The sequence below is a fragment of the Camarhynchus parvulus genome, chromosome 6 (assembly GCF_901933205.1).
Source record: "Camarhynchus parvulus chromosome 6, STF_HiC, whole genome shotgun sequence".
Taxonomy (NCBI): Eukaryota; Metazoa; Chordata; class Aves; order Passeriformes; family Thraupidae; genus Camarhynchus; species Camarhynchus parvulus.
In genome coordinates, this window is record NC_044576.1 from 32,875,673 (window position 1) to 32,893,421 (window position 17,749).

Genomic DNA, 17,749 nt, shown 5'->3' on the forward strand with positions numbered 1-17,749 from the left:
GCTTAAATCCATTCCCTGTGTCCTGTCCCTCCATGCCTTGTCCCCAGTCCCTCTCCAACTCTCCTGGAGCTCCTCCAGGGCCTGGAAGGCTCTGAAGGCTTTCAAGTGGTAGAAGTTCATTTTTCGGGGTTTTTTCTCCTCTGAATCTGCATTGCCAAGAAAAACTCATGGGAAACCCTTGCTCAGTTGGGGTCTCTGCAAAAGACAAGATGAGGAGTTGGAAGGGCTCATTCTCACATCTCTGAGCTCTCCCTGGAGCCCTCTCCTCACCAGGTGAGCCCCCCCCAGCTCTCCCATGTTTTTGGGGAGTTCTTTAGAGATGGCTTCACCCTTTGAGTGACCCAGCCCCCATCTGAGCCCCTTCTTGGGCAGCCCCAGTGTCCCCAGCTGCACCAGTGGGAGCTGCAGGGGCACCCTGGGCTCGCTGCCCAGCTCTAGGTGGGCACCAGCCCCTGCAGGAGCCTGGTGGGACCTGCCTGGCCACCCCAGCAGCTCTGCAGGAGCAGCAGTGCAGCCAGTTCTCCAAGGCAGGGTTGGGCTGCTCTCTTCTCCATGATCCTGGCAGCTCTGGCTGCAGAACTCCAGGAAAGCAGAGGTTCATCCGTGGAGAGCTGTCTTTGCCACAGGGCTTTTATTGCACAGGATGTCCTGAGGCAGCCCAGGAGAGAAGGAATAATAATGATTGTTTGTTCTCCAGTTTGTGCAGTGCATCTGATCACAGTTCTGTTGTTCAGCAGTTTAAACTCCAGGACTTCAAAATGTGGCTTTATTCATCTGAAACTGGGGGAGTTCAGTATTTTGTTAGGATTGGAGTCTGTGCACGGGTTTCAGGCAGTGGAGGGAACACAGGCAGAAATGCTTTGACTCCTTTGCACATGGCTGCGAGTGCTGATTTCAGCAGCAGCTTGGTGCTCCTTGGGAAGCAGTGAGAGTGAGGGATGTGAGGCTGTGGCAGCCTCTGTTGGGAGCTGAAGTGTGGTGGTTTCAAATTTGAGATTTTTGAGGTGGCACCAACCCAGCCCCGAGTGCTGCAGGGAGGAGGTGATGAATCCCTTGGCCTTGTGCTGCAGGAGAGCAGACTGAAAAATCCCCTGTGCTTCAGCCTTTAGTTTGGATTTCTGGCTCCACGTTGTGCATAATGAATTTATCAGCATGTGTTGCTTTCATGGAAGTTTCTCCCTATTCTCAGGACTGGGACTGCTGTTTTTATTCCAGATCTGCTTTGTGATTTCCCTATCCTCCCCTTAACAGGGATGCTGTGCTGTACAAACCCTTCTGTGCCAGGCTGGAGGGGTGGATGCTGCATCCAGGCTCACTTTTCCAAAAGGGCTCCTTGCTTTTGTGTTTTGATATGTGACCCCTAAATTCCAAAGTGTTCCTGTCTCCTGGTGAGATGGCTAACAGCTGAAGGCTTGGATTTGTGGAATTTAAGTGGGTTCTCAAATGGAAGTAGCCTCTCAGTAAATTTTTGTCAAGTGAATGCTCTTTAAGTTGGTTTTGTTTGTATTGGTGAATCAGTAATTAAAATTAAATGCACAGCAATTAAACACATCATGAGAACCAGCATCTCTGTCATGTATTTCTCTCCATTATCACTCTGATTTTACACCTCCCAGGATGACTTGTTTTATCCAGGATATTTATTAAGCCTGTGGAAAATTGGAATTGAGCTGGGATGTGCAGGGCTGAAGCATGATGAGAAACCACCTTAGGGTGCTGCTGAGCTGGGGAGGAGCACCTGGGAGGTGCCACAAATGAACTTTTTAATGCTGTTCCCCTTTTTTCTCTCCCAGGTTGGTACAGGGGTTATACACTACGGAAGAAATCCAAGAAGGTGAGTGTTGCCAGAGTGTGGTCCTCATTTTTCTCTTGTAATAAGATGGGTTTTGGCTCTGGGTGTGTGGGTGGGATGGAGCTGGATCCCAGGTGTGCACTGGTCCCTGCTGCTCTGTGTCCTCAGCCTCTGGTCAGTGGGAATTTTTCAAGTTAATTGAAACTGGTTTTAGCAAGGCCTGGAAGATGAGTGGCACATCCAGCTCTGGGGTCCAGAGGGAGGACGTGGAGCTGCTGGAGAGAGCCCAGAGCAGGCACAGGATGGTCCCAGGGATGGAGCAGCTCTGCTGGGAGAGCTGGGGTTGTTCAGCCTGGAGAAGGGAAACTTTGGGGTGACCTCAGTGTGGTCTTACAGTGCCTGAAAGGGCTGCAGGAAAGATGGAGAGAGATTTGGGACAAATGATGGAGGGACAGGACATGGGAGAGTGGCTTTAAGCTGGAGGAGGGGAGGTTTAGATGGGATATTGGGAAGGAATTGTTCCCTGGGAGGGTGAGGAGGGGCTGGGATGGAATTCCTGGAATTGCTCAATGTTTTGATCTGGAAAGGACCTTAAATCCCATCCAGTGCCACCCCTGCCATGGCAGGGACACCTTTCCTTGTCCCAGGCTGCTCCAAGCCCCAGTGTCCAACCTTGGGCACTGCCAGGGATCCAGGGGCAGGCACAGCTTCTGTGGAGAAGAATTCCCAGAGCAGCTGTGGCTGTCCCAGGATCCCTGGCAGTGCCCAAGGCCAGGCTGGAGCACCTGGGACAGTGGGAGGTGTCCCTGCCATGGCAGGGGTGGCACTGGATGAGCTTTAAGGTCCCTTCCAAACCAGGCTATTTTATATTTCTGTGATCCCAGTTTTTGCACTTTAAAGGGAAATCACTCACTAGATCTTGATATGCATCATCTTTTTCTTGTGTGCAGTAACTGCTGCACCAAACTTTTCCTCAGTGAAAAGTTCAGACCTTGATGTTCTCCTTGGTCTGCTGAGAGGCTGACACTGCTTCTGTTCAATACTGAATTCCTGGAGAAATGCAGCTCCCTGACCTTGGGAGTTTTCAGTTGTTCCCTTTGGAGAGGGGAGGAGGCTCCTCCTGCACTGGAATTTCATTTCAAGGGCTGCATTTACAGCAGCTTTTCTGAGAGAAAACCACACAAATACTGGGTGCAGCATCGTGTTTTATTTTTTGAGCCTTTTACTTCATAGTAATAATTAAACAAAATTAAACTTCAGGGTTTGCTGCTTTTTTCACTGAAACACTGCAAATGCTATGTTTGCCTCCAAAGGTGTGTTTTTAGTTGCTTCCATGTCTGAAAGTACAGAGCTGGGTGTTCATCCCACCCATTTTCTTACCAGGCCTGGGGTTTTATTCTATTTTTATACTTTGCCTTTTTTTTTTGTGTGTGAACACATTGAATTTCTTACAAACCATATTTCATGAACGTGCTTTTTACAGTCTGAGAAGCAATTAGACATTTTTCTTGCCTTAAATTAATTCCACGTGTTGCTGCATTTGTCTGACTGCCACTAAATTTAGTGATTTTTTTAAAAAATATTTTTAAACTGGGGTAAAAATTCACATTCCCATGCTCTATTTCCCCAAGAATTCTTGGTGGTTTCCCAAGAATTTCTATTACTGCATTCCCAGATGATCAGAAAACTGAACTCCTACCTTGAAGAGTGGATGGTGGAATTTGCTTTTTCAGCTTGTCTGGGATTATTTTAAAAATATTGTTTTATTTCTGGCATCTTGATGAATTTAGAATATTTTTTTCAGAGAAACTGTAAGGTTGCAATAACGTCTTGAAAGGACAGGCAATGCAAAAATTCAATATATATTAAAAAAGTCCCAAACACAACTCTTCTGATGCTCGAGGATGTGAATGGCTCTGCACACCCAGCAGTGCTTTGGCATATTTTAGGTAATAAACACAATCTGTTGTGTGCAGCTGGTTAAATAACACATTTTTTTCCTCTCCCTCCCTCTCCAAGGGCATATTCCCTGCCTCCTATATCCATCTTAAGGAAGCAATCGTTGAAGGCAAAGGGTAAGTTGGGTTTGAAAAGAACAAAATTCCTTTTTCCTGCTTTATCTGCCTAATTTCAATGCATTTCCAAGTAACTTACACTTGTTTCCATGTAGTTTTCTGCCTCACTGAGAAGTTATTTTGTGTTTTCCCTGTTCCTTTCCCTGGTGTGTGCCGTGGTTTGAGCTGTATTTGTTGTTCAGCAGCTCTTCAGATCCTTTTGCATCAAATCAGCTTTGCTGGGCATGCAGGTAGAAGTCTAACATGGGTATAAAAGTTGAGTTAAAAACCAGGAAAAAAACCCGACCCAAATCCAGAGGAAAAAGGAGGTGGAGTGAAATTAATAAATCATTGCCCAGGTATGAAATGGACTGAAACAGGATTAAAATGTTTTATTCCTTTGTGCCTGATTTATTTTTATACTCTGTTAAATATGTAAATGATCAAACTACTAATCATGAGATTGCTGCATAATGACATCTTCCTTGCTGATTGCAAAACTGCCTTTAAGTACCCTACTTCTGCAATATTCAGAGATCTGGCTGGTGTTTCTTACCTTCATGGCACCTCATTTTAAAACAAATTACACAGACACTTCATGGTAAGGAATTGAATCCTTATTTTTCGTTGTGAGACCAATATTTTGGAAAAAAAAAGAGCAATTAAAGAGCAGTATGGTGGCCTTGCAGGTTGGGCTCATCTGGTTTTTATCTTGGGTGTTTCTTGTAAAATAAATCAGTCAGTAATGAATGTTATAGTGAGGTGTGCATTGATATCCGTGGGAGTGGACAAATGAGGAGAAGGTGGGAAAATTTCTGAAGGGTATGGAGGGATAGGATGAGAGGGGATGGCCTTAAACTGAAGGGGAGGGCAGGGATGGATGGGATATTGGGAATTAGGAATTGTTTCCTTGGCAGGGTGGGCAGGCCCTGGCACAGGTGCCCAGAGCAGCTGGGGCTGCCCCTGGATCCCTGGCACTGCCCAAGGCCAGGCTGGACATTGGGGCTGGGAGCACCTGGGACAGTGGGAGGTGTCCCTGCCATGGCTGGGGGGAAATGATGCCTCAGGTTTGGCTTTTCTATGTTTCACATCTGTGCTGCTTTAGTGTGTGGGTCTGGGCTCACATCAGGGCATGGTGAGCTCTGTGCACAGAGCAGGGAGACAAAACAATTCCTGCTCCAGCTGGGCACCAAGGACAAATGACCCAAATCTCAGCCCAAGAACACAAACCCCGTGGGCTGGAGAGAGAAAAACAAGCAGGGTGGGACTGCAGGGGCTAAAGCTGGAATGGGACAATGAACTGCAAGGTGCAAATGGAGCAGAACTGATCCCAGTCACAGACCCCGTGCCCGGCCGTGCATTTTGGGGCCATTTTGGTTCATCTTGGGTGCAGCCCTGGCTGGGCTCTTGTGCTGCCCAAGGTGGGTCCATGGAGGAGATCCTTGGAATAAATCCCTGCTTTATTCTTTAGGCACCAGTTCAAGATCATCTTTGATCCCTTCCAACCTGAACCACTCCATGATTCCATAATCTGAGCACATCCAAATACCTTTCATGTGTTGTGGTTTTACTGGTGTGCTGCAATATCTGATAACATCTTATTTTTGCTTATAAATTTAGAAGTGATGCTAATTCCAACCCACTTCTACTCAGTTCCCTTTGGAAATGAACAGTTCTTCCTCAGGAATTACTCTAGATCAGGTGATTTAGATTAGATACCAGCATAAAAATTTCCATAGAAGAGGCTGCTCTGTGCAGTGGTGGTGTCACCATTCCTGCAGCTGCTGAGAAATTGTGTGGGTGTGGCACTGGGAACATGGCTTAGTGGTGACCATGGTGGTGCTCAATGACCTTAAAGCTCCTTTCAAACCTTAACAATTCTGTGGTTCTTCATTCCCACTGAACTTGCTGCTTAATTCAGCCTTTTTCTTTTTAACTCTTCCCCTTCAGCCAACACGAGACTGTGATCCCCAATGAGCTGCCCCTGATCCAGGAGGTCACCACCACGCTGAGGGAATGGTCCATCATCTGGAGACAGCTCTATGTGGTGAGGCCAGCTCAGGAAAACCTTCACACTGGGAGGGTTTGATGGGAAAAGTGCTGGGAAAGGTACTGGGAGAAATGGGAAGGAACTGCTATTTATTGAAGGAATTCTTAGTGCATTTCCCCTTCTGTTGTTGTTTCTAAAGTTACTTTCAGTGCTCAAAATCCATGTAGCATCATCTCTGCTAAAGCGCAGATCTCAGTCAGTTTTTGTGCTTGTTAAAGCACAAATCTCTTGCCTGTTTGCTCAAATCTCTTTATTTTCTTGTGCAGAATCGGGTTCTTTTTAGAGTGTTACCTTGCTCTAGCAGTAGTTTGTTGAGCAGTTACAATCCCTTTTTTGTGTAGGTTCTATTATGTTATATATATAAAGCATATATATTAAATATATAGAATATATAAACATATAAATATAGTATATACAAAACATAGAGTATATATAAAACATAGTGTATATAAAACATATAAAGTATATATACTTAATGTATAATATATACACAGAACATATAATACATATATAACATATAATATATATCTTCTATTTATACAAAATATAATATTTATATATACGTATTATAATATATATGCATATTATAAAATACATGCATATTATAACATAATATATGTTATGTATACCTAACATATAATATATATATAATATATATATGTTTTATTTTTAAGATATATACAGATTTGGAGTAATTTAACATGTAATTTTATTAAAGAAACAGTGTTCAGGCCGTTTCTTAAGGCTGTCAGTCTCTGTTATGAAATAATGGAGTATTTAGTGTTGAATTTGTGGGTGTAAACTGAAAGCTTTGTAAAATTATCAGTGTAGGCCTTTAACCTCTCAGTATTCCTTCACACAAAGTTGATTTTTACCAAATTTTGTCACCTTAATTTGCATACTTGTTTATTTTGATATGCTAATGTTTCAACCACATAAAAATATATTCTTAGAAATTTGTAGTGATAATTATTGGTAGGAAGATACAAAACCAGAGGTGCAAGTGCACATAAATAAGATCAAGAGTTCAAATTTCTATTTAAAAGTGCAGTTCAGCTGTGAAGCAAGGCCTGCTGTGGGATTTAAGGGACCTGGCCCACGCTTGTGATGCTCTCATTGTGCAAGGTCACTGTAACAAGATAATGGGAACACGAAATTCCTTTATTTAAAGCAGGGTTTAATGCAGTCTCTGTTTCCCATAAATATGTTTGAAATCTTGTATCATAAAAGTGCAAGCTGTGTAATGAAGACACCGAGTGTAATGAAGACGTTTGTGCTGACTAATGTGGCTTTTAATCACACCCATGAAAATAAAGATTAGGAGTAAGAGTGTAATGGAAGTGATGTAGTGTGGCAATATAGAAGATGAAGGATAATATCTTCTATGAAAAGAAACAGATTATGTGTTAAACAGAGAGCTTTAAGGAGTTGGAATAGCAGGGAGTTTGTGAGGTGAGGAGTAGAAATAAAGGCAGAAATAAAGCAGGAGGAAAAAAGCTCAGGAGGGCACTGGGAACAGCTTTGCCCTTGGGTTCCACTGCTGTGGAATCCCAGCATGGTTTGGGTTTTGAGGGACCTTAAATCCCACCCAGTGCCACCCCTGGCATGGGCAGGGACACCTTTCACTGTCCCAGGGTGCTCCAAGCCCCAGTGTCCAACCTGGCCTCGGGCATTCCAGGGTGGGAAGTGGGGCTGGGGCTTGGAGCAGCCTGGGACAGTGGAATTTGTGGGTGGGACTGGCTTGGCTTTAAGGTCCCTCCAAAACCATTCCTTTCTATGATTCCATGTTGAACAATACTTTATTGCTTTGCTAATGACTTTGAATCCAAGAGCAGGCAGTCAGGGCAGGATTGGTTTACTGGAGGTAACTGGTTTCAGTCTGCAGGCTTGAGGGGTATTCCATGCTGTCCCTATCTTGCTTATCAAAACCCATTAAATGGCCACGTTTATGCCTTGATTCAGTTTGTACTTTGTGTTTGAATCTTGAATGGGTGTTCAGTTTTTGTTTGCAGAGAGCAGGGGATGTGGAATGTTTCCCGTCTCTCTGCTTTATGATTCCCTGCAGCCTCAGAAATCAGGAACCTCTTCCCCATTTGGGTTTGTCTGTATTTAGCTCCCAGCCATATGTGCCTGTTGTGTCTTTCTCTGCTGCATTAAAGAGCTTTTAATAATGGGTATTTTCTCTCTGTGAAGGTTCTCCCACTATAATCAAGCCAGCTTTGGATAATCTGAACAGACTGAAGTCTTTAAGTTTCACAGTTAGATATCCTTTTTCCAGAGTCTTGGAGTCATTATGTTCTTTTCCTGCATCTTCTGCAGTTTTTCCTTGTTTTGTTTTTTTTTAAAGTGGAGAATTTTATTGTGATTATTTAATTATTCCTAGCTTAACTGAGTGTTGCCAAGGAAAGTTAGTATATGCTGCTGGCAGTATTTAATATCCACAGTTCCAGGCTTTATAAACACTTAAGTTATTTAACTTCCTGTCAAGTTTAGGTCTTTCCTGGTGTTTCACTGTGCTTTTAAAGTTACCTTTGGACTTGTATGGCACTGATGTGCCCAGTGAGGGATTTTCAAGTGTTGCTGTGGAGGTTTAATCAGGGAGAGAAAGGATTCTCCCATCTGTTGCAGAACTTGAGCCTCTTGCTGTTAAAATGCACCATTTTCAGTCCTGCTCTGCTCAGCACAGAGGGTCACTGAACAAAGCCACCCTGGGAGTCAATAAAAGGACATTTTCCCTTTGGATGCCTGAAAACCCAAGTTTTAAGATGACATAAACCCAAACATTTACACCTATTTAGCTCCTTAAAGCTGAGTGCAGCACTCGGAATATTCAGTGTTCTGTGCTGTAGGAAGTTAGGCTCCTGTTCCAGGGCTGCTGCAGGCTTGCCCTTTGGATTCCTATTGATAGTTGCAGTTGATCCTGTGTGTTCCCAAGCCTTCAAACCTGATTTCTCCCCCGTTTTTCCCCCCCACAACAGCAGGACAACAGGGAAATGTTCCGCAGCGTCCGGCACATGATCTACGACCTGATCGAGTGGAGATCCCAAATCCTCTCTGGGACCCTGCCCCAAGACGAGCTCAAGGAGCTGAAAAAGAAAGTGACTGCCAAAATTGATTATGGCAACAGGTTTGTGAACAGCATTTCCCAGGTTTTTCTGCCTGAATCCAGATCACCCTGTGTAAGACACATCAGCTGTCAGTGAGTTCTTGGAGGATTCTTTTTTTCCCCCCTGGAGCTGTAGATGAAATATTTGTGTATTCACACTTCTGTTACAGCAAGATAAAGATTGAAGTTGAGGCAGCATCTTTAAAGTGTAATATGTAAAGTGGAATCCATCTCTCTCTCTTGATGGTATCATCAATTTGACAATGGTATGAAGCTGTAATTTTTTAAGGCCAATTCAAAAGTGCACGTATTGCCTGCCTTGAAAATAGAATTTTAAACTCCTCTTGCTTCTGTGGCACAAACAGTTGTCACCCTCTGAGCACCACCAGCTGCCTGTGCCCTCGAGTCACTCAGCTGTAATGTGATGCTGAAGGATTTGGCTCAGAAGCACCATTTAGCTCTTGGTTCCTCTCCTTCCACAGCATCCAGCTGGTGGCACGAGATGAGCAGGGAGGTTTCATCAAAGAAAGGAGCTATTTAGCACAAGAGAGTGGAAGCTGGGAAGGAAATACTGCCCCAAAAAGCAGTGCAGGTTGCATGTGTTGGATATTTCAGTGATTCAGATGTATTCTCTCCCCAGATGGTTGGCTGGGTTTAAAGACAATTTCTGTAAATGCAAGTTTTGGATTATAACTTGTCTGTACGATTATGATTTTGCATTTTGATCAAAAAAAAAAGAAATCAAATCTTACTCCTCATCATTGGAAGCAGTGTTTTGAATACTGAGAGACAAAACATGTTGTAGTGCTCCCTGCAGTCCTGCCCATTGTGTGGGATTCTGTTGTCTTGCACTGAAAAAGTTTGCATCAACTCAGTCTTTCAATGCTTTGTGATGTAAATATCTCACCATATTTCATTTATTTTTGTTTAATTCCTTAAGAACTGCCAAACTTGCCATATTTCTGCTCGTGTACTTCATCAGCAAAAGCTGGGATTAAAAAAAGAAATTAAAAATTAATCAGTGACTGCATTCAGTCAGTAATTATCCTTTGTAATCTGAGGTATGGACAGTGGTACCTCTGCAGACAATTACCCAGATGTTATTGGGATTATTTGTTTGGCTACTGGATTCCACCATCTGCCCAAGGAGTTGGTAAAAGTTGCTCTCAATAACCTCCAGATGCTCAGCCTTCAGATCCAGTGGAACATCTTGTGCTGTGCTTTGTATTTGTAATGTTCTGATGGGCTAATTAAGTGATCAGAAGGTTCTCTGGAGAGTGCAGGAGGGAGGTGAATGTGAACTTCTGTGTAAATGCTCACCACTGAAAGATAGCATATGTTCCTAATAAAACCCTAAACCCTTCACTTGTGCCTAAAAGGAGCATGAATGGGGATTTTAGGATCCAGACAGAATGAATTCATTATCTGCTTTATAAATACTGGGTCACCTTTGAGGTCCCAGCTCAAATAATTCTAAATGTTTTATGTCCTAATCATGTCCTGACCTTTCCTGACTTGTGAAACACTGATTTGTAAATAAGTTTTTTTCTCCTTCTGTAAATATAGACAGGATTTTGCAGCATATTGTCAGAGTAACTGAGGAAGCAAAAATGGCCTTAGGAATCTGTATTTTAATATCTTTCTGAAATTGGGTCAGGTAATTTTGTTGTGAAAATGCTTTTTTTTTTTTTGGTTCAGTTGCAAATATCTGTAACTGGGACACTTAGGAAAAAAAAAACCAGATTTTTTTCCCAAGCATCATTTGCAAGTTAAAGGCTAAAACAAAGGAATTGAATCAAAGGAGGGTTTGCTTTGACTCCTTTGACAGCCAGTGCAAACATTGGTGTGTTGTAGTCTGGGTTATGAGAGTTTGCCTCAATTTCTGAGCTTTTCCCCTGGCCCAGGCAGCTTCTCCCATGGAAGGGCTGTGGCAGTTCCAGTGCTCTGTGGGTGTTTCTCCTGCTGTGGCTGCTGTCCAGGGAATGGTAGTAGGGAGGAGGAAAACAACTTTGGCTGCTTTTCTGTTTGCTTTCAATGATGAAACCATTTTCTCACCAGAAAATTCATCTGGGAGTGAGATGTTCTGGGGATGCTGGAGAGTTTTATGATGTCTGGGTCCAGCTCCAGAGCAGAGCTTAAAAATCCGCTGCCTCCACCCTGCAGCTTGAGTGGTCTTTGTCTCCCCTGCAATTAATGCAGTGCAGTTAATTGGAGGGGTTTGGTGGTGACCCCACTCAAGGGTTTAACACTTCCAGGGGTGAGGAGGAATCCTCCAAGTCCATGGAAATATCTCTGTGTGCCACAGCTCCTGTTTCCGAGTCCTTGCAGGTTGTGCCCAGATGGAATTTACTTTCAGATAAAGCATGAACCCCTGTGTGACTTATCAGACACAGAAAATTCGATTTAAGCTCTTTGATCAAACATATTTCAGCTCTAAAGTTACAGCAGCTCCACTGGGAGAGCAGATCATGGAGTTAGAAGGAAATAGGGACACATTTATTGGGGTGGAAGTGACAAAGGCACTCTTAGGGAAGGGACCTGGTTTTTTAACCCTTGGTACTGCTGGAAAATGTGGAGAAAAGTGAAAGGTTTTTCCTGAGCCTGGATTTGATTGTGGCAGAAAGCTTCCTCTCTGCAGAAGGTAATTATGGATGTTAACACCCTGCTGACAGAGATCTGGCTTCTGCTTTAAAAAAGGAAACAACTTCTGCCTCATCTTGTGGGGTGTGGGTAAAACATGAGTTGGGAGTGGGAGACATGAGCTGTGTGTGCTGGGACTTGGTGTTCAGGCTGTTGGATAAATCAGAGGAGGAGACCAAGTCTGTGGCAAATTTATTTGTTTAAGAAGTTGCTTCCCCAGCTGTTGTGCTGTTTCATTTCCATCCCTTCTCCCTGTGCTGTGGGAATGAGTGACTTGGATCCCCAGGTTGCTGACATGTTAAATTGCATTATCACGTCTCAGCTAATTTCTTTTCCATCACGTGTCAGGTGTGCGAGTTGAACATTTGGCAGGTGCTTTTTGTGCATTCCTTTCAGCACTGTTAATCCACAAACATATTTTTCTGTCTTGTTTAGAATTCTGGATTTGGATCTGGTGGTTAGAGATGAAGATGGCAACATTTTGGACCCAGAGCAGACCAGCACCATCAGCCTTTTCAGAGCACATGAAATAGCTTCCAAGCAAGTGGAGGAGAGGCTGCAGGAGGAAAAAGTGAGAGACTCTGTGGCTTTTCCCTGGGAAACACAAGGCTGTAAACTAATTGGATGACTGTTATTTTTAGCATTGGTAATGAGGGATTTGATGTGTTTATGGAGAATTACCAGGCTTAAAAATTTTGTAAGAAGTTTTGTCTTAGGCTGGGTTTTTTTTTTCATCCTTTAAAGGCTTTAGTAGAATCTATGGTTCAGACCTGTATGAATAAATCAGCTGAATTTGTAGGTTAATATCAGATGTGCATGTGAGAGGTTTGTAAGTTAGGTTGTCATCAGAGTTTCTATTTGAGAATCACAAAGACTAAAATCCTCATTCTTGTGTGGTTTCTTTATGCCAATCCTAAAAACTTGTTGTTGAAATAAAAGGGGCAAATTTAAAGCCCTTCTCAGTCTTGAATTGTCAGCACCTTTGCAGTTCAAAATCCTTATTTTTAAAAGGAAGAACTTTTCTGTTTCTTTTTATTGTGTGTTGCTGGATTTTTTTCAGGTATGTTTGAGGCTCTGTTTCTTCTCCATTTGTTTCTCTCTCCTTAATAAGTGAAGACATCTTTTCTTCCTTTTTCTCTTTCTTTTTTATTTTAACTTTTTCCTTATGGTGCAGCACTTCAAGACAATCCAGAAAATCTGTCTGTCATAAGACTTGACAGAAAAAAGATCACAGGAGCAGACACTCAATGGAAACCACCTCTTCTTTCTGGAAGGTTTTAGGAAAGTTTTATAACAGTTGGATGTCTGTTGGGCTAAGTTAAACTTTATTTTGTTCTTCAATTGCAGTCTCAGAAGCAGAATATTGATATCAACAGACAAGCCAAGTTTGCTGCCACTCCTTCCTTTGCTTTATTTGTAAATTTAAAAAACGTCGTGTGTAAAATAGGAGAAGATGCTGAAGTCCTGATGTCTCTGTATGACCCCCTGGAATCCAAATTCATCAGGTCAGGGCCATTTTTATCTGTGCTCACTCAGGGGTGGTACTGAGGGACTTCTGGGGCTTAGCAAAGTCAATTTTCTGTGAAAGGCAGAGGCAGGTCCCTTCACTTGGGGTCCATTTCAGGGTTGTGCTGTGCTTGTGGAAATCCAGAGGTGAACACACCTGCAAGGGCTGTGCCCTTGCTGAGCTGCAGAATTCCCACACTTGGTTGCTGGGGAGGTGCTTTCTTTATAAAAAATGTGTGCACTAAGGGAAATGCCAGCTCCTTGCTCAATATTTGTTTCCTTAGGATAAGGAAATTGGGTTGAAAAGTCTCCTGTGAATTCTGAAGGTGATTTTGTCTGCTTAAGTTAAAGGGCATTCCGTGATAGGGTATGGGGGAATGGCTTTAAGCTGAAGGAGGGTGGATTTAGATGGGATATTAGGAAGAAATCCTTTCCTGGGAGGGTTTCCCAGAGAGGTTGTGGACTCCCAATCCCTGGCAGTGCCCAAGGCCAGGTTCAGGGGGTTGGAGCAGCCTGGGACAGTGGAAAGTGTCCCTGCCATGGCTGGGGTGGGAATGAGATGTTCTTCATGATCCCTTCCAGCCCAAAGCATCCTGTGCTTCTGTTGCTCTATGATTTAAACAAAAAGTCTTCAAAATGTTGTTCTTTTCAGTGAGAACTACCTGGTGAGGTGGTCGAGCTGTGGCCTCCCCAAGGACATTGACAGACTGCACAACCTGCGGGCCGTGTTCACCGTGAGTGTGCCCTGCCCAGGGCTGGGGCTGAGCTGGGTGGCACCAGCCTGGGGCACCCCTGCAGGGGGAAGCAGAGCTGGGGAGGGCCTGGAGGGCAAGGGGGAATGGCTGCTACTACCAGAAGGCAGGGTTAGGTGGGATATTGGGAAGGAATTGTTCCCTGGGAGGGTGGAAAGAGCTGGAGGAGGGTGCCCAGAGAAGCTGTGGCTGCCTCTGGATCCCTGGCAGTGCCCAAGGCCAGGTTGGGGCACCCTGGGATAGTGGAAGGTGTCCCTGCTCATTGCTGGGGTGGGAACAAGATGATTTTGAAGATCCCTTCCAACCCAAACCATTCCACGATTCTGTGCTCGCTGGAGGCTTGCATGAGACATTGCTCCTGAGTGGCTGCTGAATGTTCTCAACACCTGGGAAAAACCAAAGTGAATTTTTAAACTTTTGAATTGCTAGAAATAGTTTGACCTCCTAAGGAATTAATTTGCACAGAACTCCAGTAAGATGTTGAAGTACTGTTACAAAAGCTGCTCTGCTCTGAGAGCACTTTTTGTTAGAGGCTTGCACAGCAAAGGCAAATTCTGAGCAGCAAATTCTCTGCCTACTGAAATGGAACTTGAAATTCAGCTACTGGAAAGCAGCCTGATGTCACTCCTGTTTGTAGGACCTGGGCAGCAAGGACCTGAAGAGGGAGAAGATCAGTTTTGTGTGTCAGATCGTGCGTGTGGGCAGGATGGAGCTGCGGGACAACAACACCAGGAAGCTCACGTCGGGGCTGCGCAGACCCTTCGGGGTGGCAGGTACCTCTGGGGTGCTCTCTCCATCTCCTTTTCAGTCCTTCCATGGAAATTGGGTAGTGGAACTGCTGTGGGGCTGTCTGAACTCAGAGTTGTTCAAATCCCATCAGACTGGTTGCTGTATCCTGCCCCCACCAGGGTTTGTGTGGCTGAGTTTCTAAAGCTCATTTGCTCCCTGTTATTCCATAGACAACTCTGAAATTCCACAGTTGATAATTCCACCCCTCTTCTGAGTCACTGTGGCTTCAGTTCCCTGGGGGTTCCCTCTTCCCACGTCGCTGAGTTCATTCAGTGCCCTTGGTTTGTCTTTGCAGTGATGGATGTTACTGACATCATTAACGGGAAGGTTGATGATGAGGACAAGCAGCACTTCATCCCCTTCCAGCCGTAAGTAGGGAGCAGGTGCAAGAACAAGCAGGAAAAAAACCAAGATTTAAACTTTGATTTTTACAAAAAGCTAATATTTTAAGCTAATTTATTTCCATGGGATATTTTCTCTTCAGTAATATTGTTAATATATCTTCCCTGATAATTTGCCATTAGCTGCAACAGCAATATCCCCAGAAACTTTAGGGTTTTTGGAGTTTAAAGCATTCCCAAATTTGCAGCCTTGTTTTCTCTTTGTTTCAAGATGTCAGGGGGAGAATGTGTAAGAGGTGAAATGCTTAAAGTAAGTTCACTGCTGGTTTAGCTCTGCCTGAGATCAATAGAGATCATGTTCCATCTATAAATCCTAAGATTTTACTTCCATGAAGTGAGGAAAGGTAGAAGGGATAAGGCAAATTTACATGAAGTAAATAAATAAATAATTAAATACTAAATTTACATGGATGCTTAGTTTTCCCATTGTGAAATGTGCTGGACTCCCATCTGTTCCAAAAGGCAAAACATAGTTGTGGAAGCTAAATTCCTTGATTAATACACTAATGGATATTCACATGGGCTTTTAATATTATTTTTTAAAAAAGCTTGACATAATAAAATCATAAATTAACTTTGTTTTGAGAAATAGGCACGGTTCAGGAAGCCGTTGTGGTTTGAAGGTGTAGCGCTGGTGAGAGGACTGCAAAGTGTGCAGGTCCTGACAGGTTAATGACAAAATCAAAGTACAATTCCATTTTTCAAGGAAAATGGGGTTTGGGGAAAAGAAAGATATGTTTATTGTGTGGTAAACAACAGCAAAGTTATTTTTTAGCCAGTGTGGAAGTATGCAATGAAAATGAACCTTTCAGAGGGGGTGCTAATGGAACATCCAGTTTTCTGCTCCATTAGCACTGAATCATTTTTCCTGTTCCATATACACAGAGCTTCAAAAATATGCACAATGTGATTTTTCTTTTTCCCCTGTAATAAATGAGAGCATTCTCCTGAAAAAGTCTATCCCAAAGGACATGAATAAGGTGGAAACCAACGCAGGGTGAACACTGGTGGTGTTATTTCCAACATAGATATGGGCTGTGTATATGAGGCACATTTTTCTCCTCATCCCATGCTTTGTTTCTGTTGTACCACATGAATTCTGTTTTCATATCTTTGTTTGTATTCATTCACTGGCCACCAGCAGAATGGCTGTCAAAAGCACTTGGCAAGATTTACTTCAGTGCCACCTAATGCTGCTGTTTATTTATTGTCCCCATCTTCTCATTTGTTCACTGAGTTGGGTTGTCTGCTCTTCTCCTCCTTTTCCCTGTGAGATTGATGGGAGCTTTTCCTTCAGGCACTCCACCTGTGCAATGGCAGAGGTGACCCTGGAGGTGTTGCAGGGCCAGTCTGCTACGAATATATCTATATTTCAATATTTATAGAAAAGAGAACTGCCTCTGTGGGTTTTCACTGAGTAACTGGGGACTCCCGTGTGGGAGAGCTCCCCCTGCTCCCTGAGGACTGTCCCTGTCCCTGAGGGAGCAGAGCCCTCACAGGTGTGCTGGACTCTCTGTGGTAGATCAGCGTTCTTCTGATTAATGATCTCCCTCTGTCTTTCTTGTTACCTTTCCTGTCCTCTCTCCTGCGTTGACTAATAAATACTCTTTGTCACAACTGTGATACGATCTTTTGTGTTCCCTTGTCACTGTGACTTCTGGTTTTCTGTGCCCCTTTGTCTCCTGGTGTTGGTCGTCATGTGCATCCTCCAGGCTAGCGTTGGATGACGCCATTCGACACAAGCAGCTGAACATATCATCCCGTTTTTCACCCAGGGTGGCAGGGGAGAATGATTTCCTGCAGACTGTTATAAACAAAGTGATTGCTGCTAAAGAAGTCAACCACAAGGGTCAGGGTAGGTACTGCTCTTTCTGTGCACCTTGATTTGCTTTGTCTCATGGTGGTTTTGATTTTGGGATCAAAAAATTGTTTGTATGGGTTTGTTCCTCCTTTCCCCATTCCTCAGGGCTCAGCCTGCTCTTCCCCCTTCCCCATAATTTTTCCCCTGCCCAGTGTGGACTCTGCATGTTGTAGCATTGTTCAGCTCTTGGATGTGTTTATATTTCTGCTGGAGAGGGACCAAGATGATCAAGGGTCTGAACATCTCTGATGAGCAGAGACTGAGGGAGCTGGGCCTGGTTACTCTGGGTAGAGGAGACTGAGAGGGAATCTCAGTATTCCTTATAAATACATGCAGAGGGTGTCAGGGGATGGGGCCAGGCTCTTTTCAGTTGACAGGATGAAGAGCAGTGGCCATAAACTAAAACACAAGTTCCACCTCACCATGAGGAAGAACTTCCCATGGAGGGTGGCAGAGCTCTGGAGCAGCTGCCCAGGCAGGTGTGGAGTTTCCCTTTGTGCAGACATGCCCAGCCCACCTGAACTCGTTCCTGTGTCACCTGCTCCCCTTGGCAGGACTGGATGATCTCCAGAGGTCCCTTCTAACCCCACCTGTCCCATGACAGATCCTCTGCTGGAGGTGATGACTCAAGGACTCACCTCTTGTGCCCTTGAGCTGTGGAGTTTTACCTCTCCATGCTGAAGGAAGGGATATTCCCTCCCTTCTCTTCCTGTCCCATATTTTTGTTCTCTGCAGCTGCACTTGGGGCATTTTTGCTCCTTCCCCTGGAGACCTGAGCTCACAGGAGGTGAGGAAGGA

At 44.0% G+C, this 17,749-nt stretch overlaps 1 protein-coding gene across 3 annotated transcripts in view; it reads left to right on the forward strand.

Moving 5' to 3' along the window:
• The window catches only part of DOCK1 (dedicator of cytokinesis 1), a 271,608-nt gene that overhangs the window by 26,495 nt on the left and 227,364 nt on the right, over positions 1–17,749 (forward strand). Inside the window, exons 3-12 of one of the 3 annotated variants that reach the window (XM_030951476.1) lie at positions 1,794–1,834; positions 3,812–3,867; positions 5,797–5,893; positions 8,878–9,023; positions 12,078–12,213; positions 12,990–13,147; positions 13,801–13,882; positions 14,538–14,673; positions 14,985–15,057; positions 16,803–16,945. In XM_030951476.1, coding sequence (XP_030807336.1) covers positions 1,794–1,834; positions 3,812–3,867; positions 5,797–5,893; positions 8,878–9,023; positions 12,078–12,213; positions 12,990–13,147; positions 13,801–13,882; positions 14,538–14,673; positions 14,985–15,057; positions 16,803–16,945 — 1,068 coding nt within the window. Of the gene's footprint in view, positions 1–1,793; positions 1,835–3,811; positions 3,868–5,796; positions 5,894–8,874; positions 9,024–12,077; positions 12,214–12,989; positions 13,148–13,800; positions 13,883–14,537; positions 14,674–14,984; positions 15,058–16,802; positions 16,946–17,749 lie in introns of all 3 variants that reach the window. The other 2 variants (XM_030951475.1, XM_030951477.1) reach the window with 2 other exon arrangements.